Consider the following 17,916-nt stretch of genomic DNA (forward strand, 5'->3'; position numbering starts at 1 on the left):
CACGCACATCACTGCCCAGGCAGGCGGCCAGGGGTGGGTGTGAGGGGCTGAGCTGCTCCGTGGGGCAGGGCCGTGGCAGGCTGTTGTCATGGCGACACAGGGCATCAGGCCCAGTGGTGGAAGGAAAGCCATCCAGGGGGAGGTGGGTGTAGAGGAGGCAGCTGGTGGGACATAGGTTATGGTCAGCTCCAGGTGCACCCAGGTCCCCAGAGCTGATAGGGGGTATCCTGGGCACTGTGGGGCCAGCCCCACCCCAATTCTACAGCAGGCCTCACTTTTCCCCAGAGCGCTGGGGGGAGGGGCGGTAGGTACAGGCTTCTGTCACCCGCAGCTGCAGGAGGGCTGCCTCGTAGTAGGCGCTGGGCAGCAGAACCACATAATCCTGGCGGAGGATTGGAGGTGGGTGTGAGGTCCACGGCCAAAGGCCCACCCCACCCCTACCCAGGTGCCCACCTTACCAGGAGCACCCCTTCAGCCTCCACGAGCAGGGCCCAGGTGCCAGGGTTCAGCACAAAGGGCTCTCCGAAGCCTCTCTGGGGCACAGTGATGAAGGCAGGCTCTGTGCTGGGCGGGAAGGCCACAGGCTGGCTCTGCTCTGTGCCTGTGTGGGGGTGAGGTATGGGGTGAGACCCCTGAGCTTAGCCCTTGGGGCCACCCAGGATGTACTTCCCCCACCCACACATGGCCTGGGGAGCCAGTCTGGGTGGCCTGTGGCCCCACTCACAGTTGGCACAGGTGGCAAAGTTGCCCTCCTCTCGCACGGAGACACGCCCGCTCACACTCGTGGGCCCTCGGTTGACATAGTGGAAGACGAGCCAGAATAGGTCAGGGGAGGTCAGGTTTAGTCTGGCCACGATCCTGGGCTGGGGTGGGAGGACACTGGGTCACTTTCCCTGGCCACTGTCAGCCTGGTCCCAGCCCTGCCAGGGCTGCTGGGCACCCACCTGGATGGGTGTCATCTGCACGTAGCCCCTCCAACTAAAGTTCTCAAACTCCAGGGGGTTGAAGCCAAAGCGCAGGGCATGGCCCTCGGGCGTGGCTGCCTCCTCCAGCTCAAGCCGCAGGTGGTGCAGGTCTGGGAGGTAGTGGTCCCTCGCAGGCCTGGCCATGGCAGGGGCTAGTCAGCCACCCTGTCTGGCCGGGGCAGGCACTGACTCTGCTCAGCTGGCCAGGATCCCCAGGGATGGCCAGGCCCAGGTGCTCCATGGAGAGGAACATGGGAAAGCCCAGAGGATAAGCTGTCTCCCCCAGCCCCCTAGCCCAGTTGCGGGGGACACCTACTCGCTGCAGGTGGGACCCTGGGTGTTGGGGCGGCACCGGCAGACACCGGTCCTGGGCTCACAGCTCTGGCCCAGCGCACCACCCACGTCGCACTGGCAGCCTGCATGAGAGGGAGTGGGGTCAGATGCTGCCAGCCCCCGCCGGCCCCAGCTCAAGACCCTGCCTCGCCCATGCACAGGTCCCCCTCAGTCTCTGCCTCCCTTAGTCCAGAGCAGCAGCAGCCTAGATGCCAACAAGATGCCCTAGGGCTACCCGGGGCTCTCGGGACCACAGAGCCAGTCTGGGGCTGGGACTGATCATCAACACCACACAGGGGCAGGGTGGAAGGGAGTGGGCTGCAGGTCAGGACAGAGGCCAAGCCCACTCTTCCACCCCAGCACGGAAACACTGGGCCGACACCTGGGTCCGGTCATGCTTAGGCCCCTCTGTCCCCCTGGGCCTCTCCACTGTGCACTGAGAAAAGGCAGGCCTGCAGTCTGAGGGCTGGGGGCCGGCTTACTGCGGCATCCAAAGTAGTCAGCCCGGTCCAGACCAAAGAAGCCGTCCCTGCATGCTGCACACGTCCTCCCACACACGTGGGGCTTGCAGAAACACTGGCCATTGCCCTGGGAGCCAAGGGAGAAAGTGGGACAGGGCAGGCAGGGTCCCAACCCGCCCTGTCCAAAGCCCCCACCCCACCCTCGGTCCTCAGACTCACCTGCTGGCACTCAGCAACTCCACCCAGTGTGCCCCTGGGGTCGCAGCTGCAGCCTGGGGGGGAGCAGAGCAGGCCTGAGATCCAAGGGGGTCAAGAGGGCAGGGGCAGGAAAGCAGGAGTTTGGAGCAGGGAAGAGGGGGCAGGGCAGTGGGTTAGGGATTTAGGGACAGGAGGGCAGGAGGGCAGGGAGGGGGGGACAGGAGGCCCTCTCAGACTTCCCTAGCACCCCACATTCCCTCAGAGCAGACTCACGGGTGCAGCCCTCAGGGGTCCTGGGGTTCAGCCCCCAGAACCCAGGTTTGCAGCGGTCACAACTTGGCCCTTCTACATGAGCCCGGCATGTGCAGGAAGGCTGTGCCTAGGAGAGGAGGAGACTGCAGGTCCAGGGGTCTCTTGTCTTTTGCCCATGAACCCTCAGCCTCAGAGCTGACAAGGGGCCCAGCAGGCCTCTGGAGCGGGCAGAGAACCAGCCCAGGAGCAAACAGGCCTGAGCTGCCACGACCAGCAGCAGCAGCAAGACGCTGCCAGCTCACCAGGCTGGAGACTAGGCCCGGGCCCTGCCCCCAACTCCACGGGCACTGGGGCTCACCTCAGGATGGGCAAGATCAGCTGAAGCCAGGCCAGCAGGGTGGCAGGAGCCCACTGTGGGGAGAGAACCAAGCCTTGGCCACTCCTTAGTGACAGACCCTGAAGACAAGTGCTGCTGGACCTAGCTAGAACCCTTGCCCCCAGGAGTTAGAGCAGCACACGCACCCACCATCTGCACGGGCAAGCGCTGCCCCCACCACACAGCTCATGCCACATAAGACAGTTGTGCACCCATGTGGACAAGCGTGCAAGTACAGACGTGAACACACATGATGACCCACTGCGTGTAAACACAAACAGCCACGTGAACAGGTGCTTCAACACTCAGCACACAGACACACACAGATAGCACATGTATGTCACTCAGCACATGCACACACATGGATAACACATGCGAGTCACTCAGCACACACACACAGATAGCACATGCGTGTGTCACTCAGCACATGAACACACACGGATAGCATGCACATGTGTCACTCAGCACAGACACACGGATAGCACATGTGTGTCACTCAGCACATGAACACACACGGATAGCATGCACATGTGTCACTCAGCACAGACACACGGATAGCACATGCGTGCGTCACTCAGCACAGAGACACACACACGGATAGCATGCACATGTGTCACTCAGCACAGACACACGGATAGCACATGCGTGTCACTCAGCACATGAACACACACGGATAGCATGCACATGTGTCACTCAGCACAGACACACGGATAGCACATGTGTGCGTCACTCAGCACACAGACACACACACGGATAGCATGCACATGTGTCACTCAGCACAGACACACGGATAGCACATGTGTGTGTCACTCAGCACACAGACACACACACGGATAGCATGCACATGTGTCACTCAGCAGACACACGGATAGCACATGCGTGTCACTCAGCACACGAACACACACGGATAGCATGCACATGTGTCACTCAGCACAGACACACGGATAGCACATGCGTGTCACTCAGCACAGACACACGGATAGCACATGCGTGCGTCACTGAGCACACAGACACACACAGAGGGACCACAGCGCAGAGCGCCACCATGTGAGCACAGCACATGGATGTGGTCACACAACACACGTGACCAGAATCACAGGAAGAAATGCAGCATGTGAGCAGCACATAGATGGGAATGAACGGCATCCAACACACAGCCCTGCCTGCCTGGCCCAGCCTGCTCACCTTCGCAGAAGGGAAAGTTGTAGGCACCAGGCACACACATGTCACATCGCAGCCCAGTCACGCGGGGCCGGCAGCTGCACTGCCCACTCTGGGCGTCACAGGCTGCGTGCAGGGCACCGTCCGCGGAACAGTGGCAGGCTGTGGGACAAGGCAGAGTGTGGGCTCATGGTGGGGGTGGTACCCTCTCCACCTCCTCCCAGGCACTCACAGACGCAGTCGGGAAAGCCGTGGAAGCCGGGGCTGCATTCCTGGCAGGTGGCGCCCGCGTAGCCAGGGCGGCAGCGGCACAAACCACCTGCACTGCAGAGGGGGTCCAGGGCTCCCCGGGGGTCACAGGAACAGGCTGCAGGGACAATGGGGTCAGGCCCTGGTGCAAGGATGTGGTAGCCCAGCCCCTCTCTGCATGGCTTTCAGCTCACCATGGCAGTCAGGATAACCGTGGTAGCCTGGATGGCAGCGGTCACAGTGAGGGCCAGCAAACTCGGGCCGGCAAGGGCAGTGGCCAGCCTCGTCACAGCCTCCGGCCAGTGTCCCTGCAGGGCTGCAGCCACACACTGCAGACGGGAGGGGGTGTCACAGTAGGCCTCCAGCTCCATACACCCGTGCCCTCCTGGGGAGGCATCACTCACGCTGGCAGAGGGGAAAATGGAAGTAGCCAGGGGCACAGCGATGGCACGCGGCTCCCTCGAAGCCCAGCCGGCACTTGCACTGGCCTGTGTCAGGGTCACAGTGGTCATCTACCACTCCGGGGCTGGAACACTGGCAGGCTGCAGGGAGGTGGGGCCACACCCTCGGTCAGAGGGGCTGGGCTCCCGACATCTGCCTTGAGGACAGGGAGGTGGTGGGGACAGGGCTGGACTTACGCTGGCAGCCAGGGCCATAGAACCCTGGGGCACAGAGTTCACAGTGGGCACCATGGAAGTTGGGTTTGCACACGCAGCGTCCCACCCGCGGATCCTTTCGGCAGGCGTTGCCCTGGGTCCCGGCAGCACTGCAGTCACAGTCTGGAGGGAGGGGTGGGCGCAGATATTTCAGATGCCCTGCAGACCCCCCTCTCCCCTGGAAAACTATTCTTCATGAACTCTTTTCACAAGTTTTATACAACTCTAATTAGAAAATTGAAAGAGTAAGATTTCAAAAAAGGAAAGCCAGTGTTTGGGGGAAACAGTGGCACACAGTAAAATGAGGATGCTATAAATGCATTTAATCAGTTGTCCATCATGAGGACTCCAAGTCAACTGAGCGTGTCATGAGAAAGAAACGTAAGAACAAGATCCTGACGGGCTGCGAAGAAAATTTTCGTTTCTTTTTAAAAAAATTTTTTGAGACAGAGTCTCACTTGTCACCCTTGGTAGAGTGCTGTGGCGTCACAGCTCACAGCAACCTCAAACTCTGGGGCTTAAGCAATTCTCTTGCCTCAGCCTCCCGAGTAGCTGGGACTACAGGCACCCGCCACAACGCCCGGCTACTTTTGTGTTGCAGTTGTCATTGTTTAGCTGGCCCAGGCGGGGTCCAAACCCGCCAGCCTGGGTGCACATGGTCAGCTGTGCTATGGGCACCGAGCCAAAAATTCTCATTTCTTTTCAAACAATTCTAGGAATTGGGAAGAAGGAACATGTTAAATGTGTTAACTTACGTATGAAAGGAGGGTCGTGAATACAATTTAATTTTTATTACTGATAAAAGTAAAGGTTTGATATTTGTGAAAAATGTAAGGCTAACCACCTGTCAGACCAAGAGAACTAGAGAATCCTCCCCAGAGGGAGCACAGACATCAACACACAAACAGACTGAAACCAAAATACATTTTGTTCTCAAACTAGCAAAAGTGAGAAAAGAAAACATTGAAGCAATTGGTGGGACCACATCTAAGGTGCATCTTACCAGGGTAGATGTGAAATTTACTAGGTGTAGAATATAAATGTCTTAACACAATAAGAAAATGCTGTGAAGCCTATGTTAACCAGTCTGATGAAAACATTTCAAATTGTATATAAAACCAGCACATTGTACCCCATGATTGCACTAATGTACACAGCTATGATTTAATAAAAAAAAAAAAAAAAAGAAAGAAAAGAAAACATTTAAGCAGAAAGGAGAAATGATATAGTAAGGACAGGACCAAGCCCCAACCAAGGGCAGCAAGGACCATCAAAGCACCAGGCCATGTCTCCTTTCATAAGATAAAAACCAAACTGGCGGGCAGCGCCTGCGGCTCCAAGGAGTAGGGTGCCAGCCCCATATACCGGAGGTGGCAGGTTCAAACCCAGCCCCAGCCAAAAGCTGCAAAAAAAAAACAAAAAAAAACCCAGCCCATTTGTCTAAAAGGAAATGCCAGCCAATGGCTCTTTAACCAAGGGCTCAGACAGGTGGGAAACCAAGAGCTGTGTGAAGGGAGCCAGAGAGACACCAACACGGAGGTGGGTGGGGACAGAAGCACCAGCTGGACAGGACGTTTGGCCATGGCATCAAGGAGACAAAGGTATGTCATGCCCTGAGAACTCAGGGACGCCCCCTAGAGACACAGCAAACACGAACCTCCAGGGCAGGCACAGGAGGTCCCGAAGTGCATAAGCCTAAAGTTGTGAACACTGCAAGGCCACGGTCAGAGAAAGACTGAGGCGCAGTCTGAGCATGTGACGGCTCACACAGACACAAACTCAGCAAGGACAGAGGGTTTAAACGGCGTAATAACAACAACCCTGCTTTAATGTGGAGAAACTGGTACCCCAGAGAGAACACACAGTCCTGTCAAATGTCCATAGAACAATCTAAAAATGGTCATATTCTAGGTGAGAAACAAAGGAAATCTCAAATTCCAAAGACAAAAGGCAGAAATTGTCAGCCTGCGGGGAGGCTCACGCCTGTAACCCCAGGACTCCGAGAGGCCGAGGCGGGCGGATCGCCTCAACTCAGGAGTTTGAGACCAGCCTGAGCAAGAGTGAGACCCTGTCTCTTAAAATAGCTGGACATGGTGGTGGGTACTTGGGAGGCTGAGACAAGAGGAGCGCTTGAGCCCAAGAGTTTGAGGTCTCTGTGAGCTGTGATACCACAGCACTCTATGGAGGATGACAAAGTGAGACTCCATCTAATAAAAAAAAAAAAAAAAGAGGCAGAAATTGTCAGTACACTAACTCTGACCACGACACAAACTAGAACTGGATAGCCATGAAAAAGGGCAGGAGGGAAATCTCACCATGTGGAATAAACATAGACACCCAAGTCAAAAGAGAAACAAAAACCAAAATCATACACTATTTAAGAATAATAGTAAGAACATAGCATCTCAAACCCCATAGGATATACCGAACCAAAGCTATACTCTAAGGAAAATTTATAGCTTTAAACTTAGGTTTTCCAACCTCGGCACATTCTGGGCTAGATAATTCTTCATTGTGTGGACAGGGCCTACCTATCCCGCACGTTATTATAGGATGTTGGCAGCACCTCTCACCAGACGACAGTTACATCCCCCAATTGTAACAATCAAAATGTCTCTAGACATTGCCAAATGTTTCCTGTGGACTAAACTCATCCTAAACTGAGAATCTTTGCTTTAAACGTTTTTGTTGATAATTAAGAGAGACAAGCCACACCTACGGTGCATCTTAGAATGGGTACAGGCAAAACCTACTAAAGGCAGAATACAAACGTCTACATACAATAACTAAGAAAATGCCATGAAGGCTACGTTGAACAGTTTGATGAGAATATTTCAGATTATATATGAAACCAGCACATTGTACCCTTTGATTTAACAATAAAAAAAAAAAATAAGATAATTAAGAGAGACAGAAAGTAATAATTTAGGATGTGAAAAAAATCAGTAAATCAAAGAAAGTGCATAAAAAGAATTAAATATTTTATTTCAAAATTTATTATATTAGAAAGCAAAAGCTCAGGGTAGCGCCTGTGGCTTAAGAGGTAGGGTGCCGGCCCCGTATACCGGGGGTGGCAGATTCGAGCCCAGCCCCGGGCCAAAACTACAAAATAAAAAAAAATATATATATAAAAAAAAGAAAGCAAAAGCTCTCCCCTAAACCACACAACAGAAAACACCAGAAGATCTTTTTTTTTTTTTTTTTGTAGAGACAGAGTCTTACTTTATGGCCCTCGGTAGAGTGCCGTGGCCTCACACAGCTCACAGCAACCTCCAACTCCTGGGCTTAAGCGATTCTCTTGCCTCAGCCTCCCGAGTAGCTGGGACTACAGGCGCCCGCCACAACACCCGGCTATTTTTTGGTTGCAGTTTGGCCGGGGCCGGGTTTGAACCCGCCACCCTCGGTATATGGAGCCGGCGCCTTACCGACTGAGCCACAGGCGCCGCCCACACACCAGAAGATCTTGTCAACATAACCTCAGCTATACTTTGAAGACACCAATAAAATTTTTTTCTTTTTTTTGCAGTTTTTGGCGGGGGCTGGGTTTGAGCCCACCACCTCTGATATATGGGACCGGCGCCTACTCCTTTGAGCCACCTGACACCAATAAATTTAAGAAATTCCCATCAGGTCTGATCAACAAAGAAAAGAAAAGCGGATAATAAAAAGGGGGCAGTGCCTGTGGCTCACTGAGTAGGGGGCCGGCCCCATATAACCGAGGGTGGCAGGTTCGAACCCGGCTTCAGCCAAACTGCAACAAAAAACTGCCGGGCGTTGTGGCGGGCACCTATAGCCCCAGCTACTTGGGAGACTGAGGCAAGAGAATCGCCTAAGCCCAAGAGCTGGAGGTTGCTGTGAGCTGTGATGCCACAGCTCTCTGCCAAGGGCGACAAAGTGAGACTGTTAAAAAAAAAAAAAAAGAAAAACAGATCACAAAAAGGAAAGGAAATTTAAAAATTACAATAGGATGTTGAACATAACTGTATGCTGCTACATTAAAGAAATCCAAATAAAATAGACAATTTGCAAATAAAATATAAATAACCAAAATTGACTTAAGATGAAATAGAAAACTTAATAAATACAATAACCATAAAAGAAATTAAAACCTTAATCTAAAATCTCCACTGAAAAACAGGTATCAGAACCAGATTTTTTTTATGTTAGGTTCTATCAAGCTTTTAACAAATAGATAATTTCTGTGATTTTTTTTTTTTTTTTTTTTTTTGTGGTTTTTGGCCGGGGCTGGGTTTGAACCCACCTCCTCCGGCATATGGGACTGGCGCCCTACTCACTGAGCCACAGGCGCCACCCAATTTCTGTGATTTTTAAACACATCTGGAGTTTAAGAAAGTAAGGATCATTTCTCAAGTATTTGTAAGTCCAAGATAAGACATCGCCCATCCAGCCTCACTTATGAATACAGACATAAAAAAATGTTATGTCAACAATGGGTCCCCGTTAGGAAAGATATTAACATAATTACCTGTACAATGGACATATTAAAAGTGAGACACTACACAAACACCAGTAATCACTGAGTACCTACCAAGGGCCAGTGGGAAAAGGAGAAATCTTAGTATTTATACCGGGGATTAGCAGACCGCAGTCCCTGGCTCCTCCACCTGCTTTCGGAAACAGTGTTGCCGGCGGGTGGACAAGCCTGTGTGTGTCCACAGCCTGCCACTGCCTCCAAAGTACAACCCACAGCTGTGAGCCGAGTCCTCCCCACAGAGACCTCGTGGCCCTCAAAGGCCACAGCATTTATTGTCTGGGCCTTTTCAGAAAACATATGCCAAACCTTGGTTTACCCTATTAACAAAAAACCAAACATTTCAACCTAAAAACTATGAAAGCGCTAGTAGATGTAAGTGGATACTTGGTTGGGAGCTCTGACCAACCACAACCCAGCTGTAACCCAGCAGAACAACCCTGGCAGGTTCAACTAAACAGGTAACAACTGGGCACCAAAACACAAAGACCAGGAGAAAAACACATGACTCATAAGAAATGGATGATATAACAAATATGGGAAGAGTCGGTCCCACAGACTGAGTAAGGTGCCAGACACCAAGGGGAAAGCTGTGCCCTCAGGCGGGAGACTCACATGAGACAGCAACCCGGGTTGCAGCATGTTCAATAACAGAAGAGAAAGAAAATAAAAAAGCAACTGAAGGGCGGCACCTGTGGCTCAGTTGGTGGGGCACCGGCCCCATATACCGAGGGTGGCGGGTTCGAGCCCAGCCCCGGCTGAACTGCAAACAAAAAATAGCTGGGCGTGGGTGGCACCTGTGGCTCAAGGAGTAGGGTGCTGGTCCCATATGCCGGAGGTGGCAGGTTCAAACCTAGCCCCGGCCAAAAACCAAAAAAAAAAAAAAAAAAAAAAAAAAAATAGCCGGGCATTGTGGCAGGCGCCTGTAGTCCCAGCTACTTGGGAGGCTGAGGCAAGAGAATTGCTTGAGCCCGGGAGTTGGAGGTTGCTGTGAGCTGTGTAATGCCATGGCACTCTACCGAGGGCGATAAAGTGAGACTCTGTCTCTACCAACAAAAAAAAAAAAAAAAAAAAAAAGGATATATTTCTCTCTTCAGGCCATGAGAAAAATCAAAAGGAAAGAGCCACCATTTCTAATCATTAGGGGTTGGTTAAACAAATGCTGCCCCGTTCCTGTGACATAGGTGGAGACGCAGTGACAGGACAGTTTGCGGGTACACCTCTGTGTCTGTGAAAACCAAGAGCATAGCGGAGAGGGTCTGGGCAGCATGAGGGGCCATCAGCAGCTGGCACCATCCCAGATGACCTTTCTCCTTACCTTTATACTTGCCTGTATTTTTGAAGGTTTTCACAAAAAGGTTGTAAAAAATAGGGATGATTTGCATAAACAGAAATGAAGCAAAAACAAGGGGACCACAGTGAGAGATTGGCCTCTCTTCAGGGCCCTCCTGTGGAGCTGCCTGTGGGTCACGGCCCCAGGGCAGGGAAAGGACCTTGGGGACCTCAGGGACACTTACTTACGATCTGTCCGGCTGGCAGCACCTGCTCCCCTGTGTCATTGGGGGAGAATGAGGGCACAGCTGCAGGGAAGACACACCATGTGTTTTTGGCTGGGTCCTCTTGAATCCCAGTACCTACCACCACCCTGGGTCTCCCACACAGCTAGAGATGCAGGCAAGGTCAAAAGGGGTCCAGGCCGGGGCCCCACCCCCACAGGGCGCCCTGGGTCCCACATGCAGCAGGCACACGCCCCTGCCAGGTACTCACGGTAGCAGTGCGGGAAGCCCACAAAGCCCTCAGCACACATGTCACACCGCTCCCCAGTGAAGTTGGGCTTGCAGCAGCAGCGGCCGGTCAGGTCCTCACAAGTCCCATCAGTGAAGTCTGACTCACAGTTGCAGCCTGGGCAGGGGCCAGGAGCCAAGGGCCAGGTAAGGCCAGAGCCATGAGGCCCCAAGGGGTGGGCTCTAGGATGGGGAGTTTCTGTGTCTACAATTTGGGTAGTAGGCATGAGACTGAGGCCAGGCCTCCCAGGGAGGTGCCAGGGCTCTGGGTCCTATCCCAAGCCTGACCTGCAGGCCCTGAAGCTTGGACTGTCCTCTCAAAGCACACCCTTTTCAGGGCAGACCCCAGGCCCAGGATGCCTCCCAGATGAACCCACTCACGGCGACAGATGTGGGGTGAGTCTAGTGGCTGGTCTGGGGTGCGGTAGAAGCCGGGCAGGCAGAGTTCACAGTTGATGCCGGTCGTGTGATGCTGGGGTGGGGGCAGGGCTGTTGAGTACAAGAGTGTCCCCACTCCAGGTTGGTGCTAGCCCACCCCAGTCCTCCCCTGGCCCACCTGGCAGTCGATGCAGACACCTCCCCCCTGATAGGTGCCATCCTGGCTCTGGCTGGCGTGGCGCTGATCCACCTCAGAGTCGTAGTAACAGTCCTTGGCATGGCCGTGGCAGTTGCAGGCTGGAGAGGAGGGGGCTCAGCTGTCAGTGTGCCCTCCATGGCCCTCAGGCACACCCATGAGGCACGGGTGCCGGCAGCTTGTGCCTGGATACGTACAGGACGTGGGGGCACTCACACTGGCACTCGTTGGCACTGTCGGCAGTCGCTGGCTTCCATGGCTGCTGGTTGAAACCAGGGCAGCAGTGGTCACAGGAGGTGCCACAGGTGTTGTGCTGGCAGGCACACTGCAGTCTGTGGGGGACACGTGGACAAGAGGGGTCCAGGCTACCATCAAGGACAGAGGTGGCAGGCCCCCTGGTCCGCACCCCGAAGGGGCCTATGTTCTCCTGCCCTGCATATACCCAGACCCCCACATCCTCTGGCCACAGTGGCTCTGACCCAACTGCCCAGCCTGGGGGTGGACAAGGCTGGGAGGAAATAGAGAGACTGGTCTCATGATGGCCAGAGCTGTGTAGGGTCTTTGTGGAAAGGGAAGACCATCAGGGCCTGGGGTAGGGCACTCCATGGTTGGTGCGCGTGGCCCTTGCCTGCAGGTCAGCCTAGAGCCCCAGGTCCTCCAAGATCAAGCTATAGCCTTCCCACCATGGTCAGGACCCAAGGCCAGGCCCCCCTGAGCCAGCTCCAAGGGAAGGGGTATGTATGTAGCCCAGGCCCACATCTCACTCAGCAGCAGCTCTGTGCTCAGCCATATCCCCCCATGTATGGAGGACACCTCCTCACGGGCAAGTGGCCAAGAACTACGTCCTCTCCCAGCTGTGGTAGACACCAGGTCAGAGGGCTGGACACCTGCCTGTGGTCCGGTGAGTGGTGGGACAGCTAGTCACAGACGAGGCCTGAGGTTGGAGCCACCAATGTCTCAGAAATAATCAGGACAAAGCCTGGCCTCCTGGCACACACTTGTAGCAACTCAGCCAGGTGCACGCAAGAAGTGCAACCCAACCCCGAACTCTGTCTGCTCTGAGGCTCCAGGGCTATGCATTCCCCAAGCAGGACCCCAGAAGCTCGGGGAATCCAGTGCCATCCTCCACGGGGGTCCATAGAGCCTTGGGAGTCAACACTAGTTCGCAGAATCCAGAAACACCCAGAAGAGCCACAACCTCAATGAAAGAATTAGAAAATAAATTGCCCACCGCCATAGGTAAGCAGCAAAGAGGGAGGTCTGTCTTAACCTCCTCTGTGAGGATCTTTAACCAGGGGCCTGAAGTTAGTCTTTCACTTTTCAAAAGTCTATGTAGTCAGAGTACCTCTAAACCAAGAAATTCATACAAAATGTGGTATTAGGAACTCCGGAGTCCTAGAGGGATTCTTTCCAAGCCAAGACATACAGGAAATACTGAGATAAAACCCTGCTGAAGACCTTGCAAAGGAACAAGATGACAGGGCGGTACCTGTGTCTCAGTGAATAGGGCGCCAGCCCCATATACCAAGGGTGGGGGGTTCAAACCCAGCCATGGCCAAAATGCAAAAAAAAAAAAAAAATAGCTGGGAGTTGTGGCAGGCGCCTGAAGTCCCAGCTACTCGGGAGGCTGAGGCAAAAGAATCGCGTAAGCCCAGGAGTTAGAGGTTGCTGTGAGCTGTGTGACGCCACGGCACTCTACTGAGGGCGATAAAGTGAGACTCTGTCTCTGCAAAAAAAAAAAAAAAAAAAGAGAAAAAAGTGGCTCACGCCTGTAGTCCCAGCACTGTGGGAGGCCGAGGCGGGTGGACTGCCTGAGCTCAGAGGTTCAAGACCAGTATGAACAGGAGTGAGCCAGAGTGAAACCCCGTCTCTACCAACACCAAAAAAAGCTGGGCGTTGTGGCAGGTGCCTGTAATCCCAGCTACTTGGGAGGCAAAGAGAAAGAGAAATGCCAAAGGAAGAACAGAAAAATAAATAAAAATTTTAAAAAACTTCAAACGAAGAAGAATGAATAAGCAAGCTGAATTGAAAGCAAAAAAGAAAGAAAGAAGGCAACAGAGTCAAGAGTCACAACAAGCAGCAGGATCAGACCCCAAGAACCTCATGTGATGGAACAAGGTAGCAGAAACTGTAAAAGAATGTTTAAAATTATTATAAAGAAAGGAATATTCAACATAATAAAAAACATAATGCTATGAAGGATAGGGACATGTAAAAAAGAACTAACCAGAACATCTAGAAACAAAAGACGAAATTAAGAAATTAGACTCAACAAAGAGGCTAAGCTGCAGATCAGACACTATGGAGCAGAGATTTAGTGAACTGGAGGAGCTGAAGAAACTACCCAAAAGACAGCTCTGAAAAGAAACTGATGGGGGGCGGCGCCTGTGGCTCAGTCGGTAAGGTGCTGGCCTCATATACCGAGGGTGGTGGGTTCAAACCCGGCCCCAGCCAAACTGCAACCAAAAAATAGCCGGGCGTTGTGGCGGGCGCCTGTAGTCCCAGCTGCTCGGGAGGCTGAGGCAAGAGAATCGCTTAAGCCCAGGAGTTGGAGGTTGCTGTGAGCTGTGTGAGGCCACGGCACTCTACCCAGGGCCATAAAGTGACACTCTGTCTCTACAAAAAAAGAAACTGATGGGAAGCATGAGAGATGACAAGACAGAAGGAGGCCATGACGGTGGAGGCATCTGTGTCCCGGGAAAGAAGAGGCGGAAGGAGAGGAGACCAGCGGAGAGAGACGGTGGCCATGGACGGTCTTGAGTTAAGGAAGACACGCATTCTCAGATTCAAAAACCATAAGCCTGAGTAGCATAAAACAAGTCCCCTCCTCACCATTTCAGAGAAACTCTGCAGAACATCCACAGGGAGGGTCACAGCATACCCAAGGGAGGATGGACACTGGGGCAATGACGAGCTCTCCCCAGCACCAACAGATGCCAAGAGACAGAGAAATAACTTCTCTGAAATGCTGAGAGACAGTTGTCGACCAAGAACTCTGCAGTCGGCCATCATTCAAGAATGGGGGTGATCACTGCAGACTGTACGGCAATAAAACAACTAAGGGACACATTTCAGGAGGAAGGAGACTGAGTTCCAAGGGATGAACTGGAACACGCAGGTGACTCCATGGTCACTGGTGATGAAACCAAGCTAGAGAAATGCCACATGTTCTCGGCTACCTCCTGGGAGGAGGCATGACAGCTCACTAAGTCTGGATTTGGTTAAGCTGGGTATGCTTATTAAAAAGGAAAGGTGACCGCCCGCTACAGTAAACAAAGCTCGGAAGGAAACCTAGAGATAACCACAAAGACAAAACATCTAACTTCCAAATCAGGGAAAGGCAGGCGTAATGTGGGGTCTGGTACAGAGCTGGGCCGGCAGCAAGCACTGACCATCGTGGTGCAAATGGAGGTGGGAAGGGGCAGGTGGCGGGGGAGGGGGTGGTGTATGGGGCAGAGACAAGCTTGCTGGAGGCAAAGGCTTCCCTCCCACGAGCAGGGGCCAGGGTGGTGAGTCATGCCTGCATGGAGAGCAGGGCCAGGCAGTGGCTTTGGGACACTATGTGGTGACAGGGGCTCTGCTGGGATCTGTAGTTCTGGGAAGGGTACTCAGCCCTGCCACCTCCCCAGCAGACCTGGACAGGCCCTGCTCCTGGCAGCTCCTGGCCAGGGCCTTCCTCTCATCCAAGGACAACATGGATACTTGCTGGGCCCTGCTCCCAGCCCTCATGAGCTGTGCTCCCACTTGGCACTTAATCCTGATGCTCCAGCTCAGCACCTGCAGCTATGCTGCCAGGTCTGAGGCTCCTGGGAGCAACACGCCTGAGTCCTCTGGCTCAGGTGACCACGTCACTCCCTCCAGGCCCACAAGTCACATCTGAAGGGGCCTAGGGCTCACGTCTCTGCTCAACACTGACTGTGAGAATGTGGTGGGCTCCATCTACCCATCTCCTCTATCAATTGAAGGTGTGGACAGGGCTGTAAGACCCCAGAAGAAGGCAAGGGGCAGGTCCTAAGTCCACAGGTGTGAACTGGGCTGGGCTGGCTGCAGGATGCTGAGGCACTGGGGGTAGATGGGGTGGGTCTGCCCACAGGTTCCCCTGGAAGCCCCTAGGGCACCTCCCTAGGAAGTTGCTGTCCCAACCTCACTGCCCTAGCAGCTGCAGCGCTTGGCTCACAGGGCACCGTGCCAGGTACCCCTCTCCATGGTTCCTGGTTGCCTCCCGAGTCCCCAGAGCCTAGAACATGTTAGGAGTGCAACACACAGCAGACGAGGAGGACCCAGCAGGCCTTGGGGCTGCCTCAGCCAAGGGCCAGGACTCACTGGATGCCAGGAGCCACCTGGGGTCTATCCCAGGTGCCACACCTGATGGCAGCTTGGTGAAGATGCAGACTCCTGGGCCCTGCCTTCTCAGGGACTCTGGGTGGGGCCCAGGAACAAGCACGCACTGGGAGGGCCACCTTCCTGCACATGGGGGCTAAAGGAGGCCCCACCTCTGCTGGCAGCAGGGCACCCTGGGAGTCTGCACACAGCTCTACTCCCACAGGGCGGAGGTAAATTCAGGTCACACAGGAGGTGGGTGACATGGTAGGCAATGGAACCTGGCCTCCTACCCTAGGCTTAGGTTTCAGTGACAGTGAGGGGCAGGGGCCTCAACCGAGAGATCCTCACCTGAAAGGGTCTGTGGGGTCTTTGGCGTCACAGACATCCGCGTGGCCGTGGCAGACGCAGCGGCCGCCAATGCTGATGTCCTTGATGCTGTAATAGTACTGTAGCCGCAGGCCTGTGAGCACCGGCAGGCTGGGGCTGCCCCCCGACCCTGAGCCAGCTCCTCCCTTGCCCCTGCGAATAGGCTGGGCACACTCACCCGGCGGGTGACTGTGGGGTCCTGCAGCGCCTTGCCCATGAGGTGACCCAGCAATGTGTTGGTACGCAGGAAACGCAGGCGGATGTTGGTGGCTTTGGTGAAGTCACGCAGCAGCGGTGAGTAGGAGAAGTTCATGGCCCCCGGGCGCCCGTTCACTAGGGACACCACGATCTGCAGACGGCATGGACAGCGAGGTTGGGTGCAGCCCCCACCTGACTGGCCCCCTCAGACCAGCAGCCCCGCTACCACACAGCCCCAGGCCCACCTCGCCGTTCTCCAGGGGCACAATGCGCGAATACTCCGTGGTGCAGATGGCGTCGTCATCCCGCAACACGCGCTCCAGCGTCCGAGGCCCGAATCGCTCCAGGCAGTCCCTCTTGGAGGCTGTAGAAGACGCCAGAAGAGGAGAGGCTAGAGCTACCGGAATAGCCTACGGAGCCAGCGGCAGTGACCCTGGGCCCCTTGTCTTCCCTGCGCCTGGACACCTCACCCCGAGTTGGGAACACTGCCCTTCACCAGTCACCCCACCAAGGCTCTGCCAGCCAGCAGGACTTGGAGACTGGTGTGCGCTGTGCCAGCTCACCACCTGCACTCCACATCCCTAGAATATTGTAAAGAGCAGGTGCCCCCCAAGCCATCTTCCTCTCCTTTCTTGGGGACAGTCCCTAATTGCCCTGAGAGAATTGCCCCTCCCCCATCTTCAGGCCCCAGAGTTTGGAGGACTTGCGGCCAGGCCTGGCCTGCCCTGCCAATGTGAGACCAGTCAGGACGGCAGGTGGCCAAAGGCTGCAGTGAGCAAGTGCCAGGCCCCCAGCTCTCCTGACATAGGCAGCTGAGCTGGCAGGATGCAAGCCGGGAGCCGCCAGGGCCTTGTGTCACTGCAGGGAGCTGTTGCAGATGAAACCAGCCCAGAAGAAGCCAAGAGATGGCATCAAGATTCCAGGCGCCATCAGCCCAAGCCCAGCTGTGCCTGACGTCGGGGATGTGAGCTGATAAATTCCCGTTTGCCTCCCAGTCTTTGGATGGACAGTCCCAACCCACACAGGAGCTGGGCCGAGGGCTGGGCTGGTGACTGGAGACCTCTAGAGAGCATGGCCATGGCGGCCCCAGCAGAGACACCCCCACCAGGCCCCACAGCTCCCAGACTCACATGCAAAGAACTGCCAGGGCTGGTAGGTGTGACCAAAGTCTGTGGATCGCTCCAGCACCCAGAGGTCTGGCCGAGGAGAGTTGGCAAATTTGATGAGCACATAGGCTACATGGAAAACCTGTGGGGACCAAGGCGTGTCAGGGCCCCTCCCTGCCACAGCAGACACGGGGCATCTTTGGGTTGCCTGCTTGGGGCAGATGGGTGCAGGACACAGGGCCTATGCCAGGGACAGTCGTGAACACAGGGGTCAGCCCTCTCAGGAGTGTCCCCACCCAAGCTTGAGGTGCCTTGGTATCCCCCTTGTATCCCCTAAATTTTGGTATCTGAGGCAGTGGGATCAAGGCAGAGATAGGAGCACATACCAGTGTCCCCACAGCAAGATATCCAGCCATAATAGG

At 54.5% G+C, this 17,916-nt stretch overlaps 1 protein-coding gene across 2 annotated transcripts in view; it reads right to left on the reverse strand.

Moving 5' to 3' along the window:
• The window catches only part of LAMA5 (laminin subunit alpha 5), a 50,714-nt gene that overhangs the window by 20,741 nt on the left and 12,057 nt on the right, over positions 1 to 17,916 (reverse strand). For both annotated transcript variants that reach the window (XM_053573486.1, XM_053573487.1), the window contains exons 3-26: positions 17,519 to 17,636; positions 16,634 to 16,752; positions 16,369 to 16,539; positions 16,173 to 16,270; positions 11,718 to 11,833; positions 11,484 to 11,602; positions 11,309 to 11,399; positions 10,911 to 11,045; positions 10,661 to 10,723; positions 4,634 to 4,774; positions 4,400 to 4,537; positions 4,190 to 4,324; positions 3,979 to 4,113; positions 3,771 to 3,908; positions 2,568 to 2,620; positions 2,231 to 2,336; positions 1,979 to 2,031; positions 1,781 to 1,886; positions 1,282 to 1,381; positions 945 to 1,101; positions 725 to 863; positions 459 to 601; positions 276 to 382; positions 8 to 161 (exon numbers count right to left, since the gene is read on the reverse strand). In XM_053573486.1, the coding sequence (XP_053429461.1) occupies positions 8 to 161; positions 276 to 382; positions 459 to 601; positions 725 to 863; positions 945 to 1,101; positions 1,282 to 1,381; positions 1,781 to 1,886; positions 1,979 to 2,031; positions 2,231 to 2,336; positions 2,568 to 2,620; positions 3,771 to 3,908; positions 3,979 to 4,113; positions 4,190 to 4,324; positions 4,400 to 4,537; positions 4,634 to 4,774; positions 10,661 to 10,723; positions 10,911 to 11,045; positions 11,309 to 11,399; positions 11,484 to 11,602; positions 11,718 to 11,833; positions 16,173 to 16,270; positions 16,369 to 16,539; positions 16,634 to 16,752; positions 17,519 to 17,636 (2,835 nt within the window). The remainder of the gene's footprint in view (positions 1 to 7; positions 162 to 275; positions 383 to 458; positions 602 to 724; positions 864 to 944; positions 1,102 to 1,281; positions 1,382 to 1,780; positions 1,887 to 1,978; positions 2,032 to 2,230; positions 2,337 to 2,567; positions 2,621 to 3,770; positions 3,909 to 3,978; positions 4,114 to 4,189; positions 4,325 to 4,399; positions 4,538 to 4,633; positions 4,775 to 10,660; positions 10,724 to 10,910; positions 11,046 to 11,308; positions 11,400 to 11,483; positions 11,603 to 11,717; positions 11,834 to 16,172; positions 16,271 to 16,368; positions 16,540 to 16,633; positions 16,753 to 17,518; positions 17,637 to 17,916) is intronic.

This window comes from Nycticebus coucang, chromosome 21 (genome assembly GCF_027406575.1).
Source record: "Nycticebus coucang isolate mNycCou1 chromosome 21, mNycCou1.pri, whole genome shotgun sequence".
Lineage (NCBI taxonomy): Eukaryota > Metazoa > Chordata > Mammalia > Primates > Lorisidae > Nycticebus > Nycticebus coucang.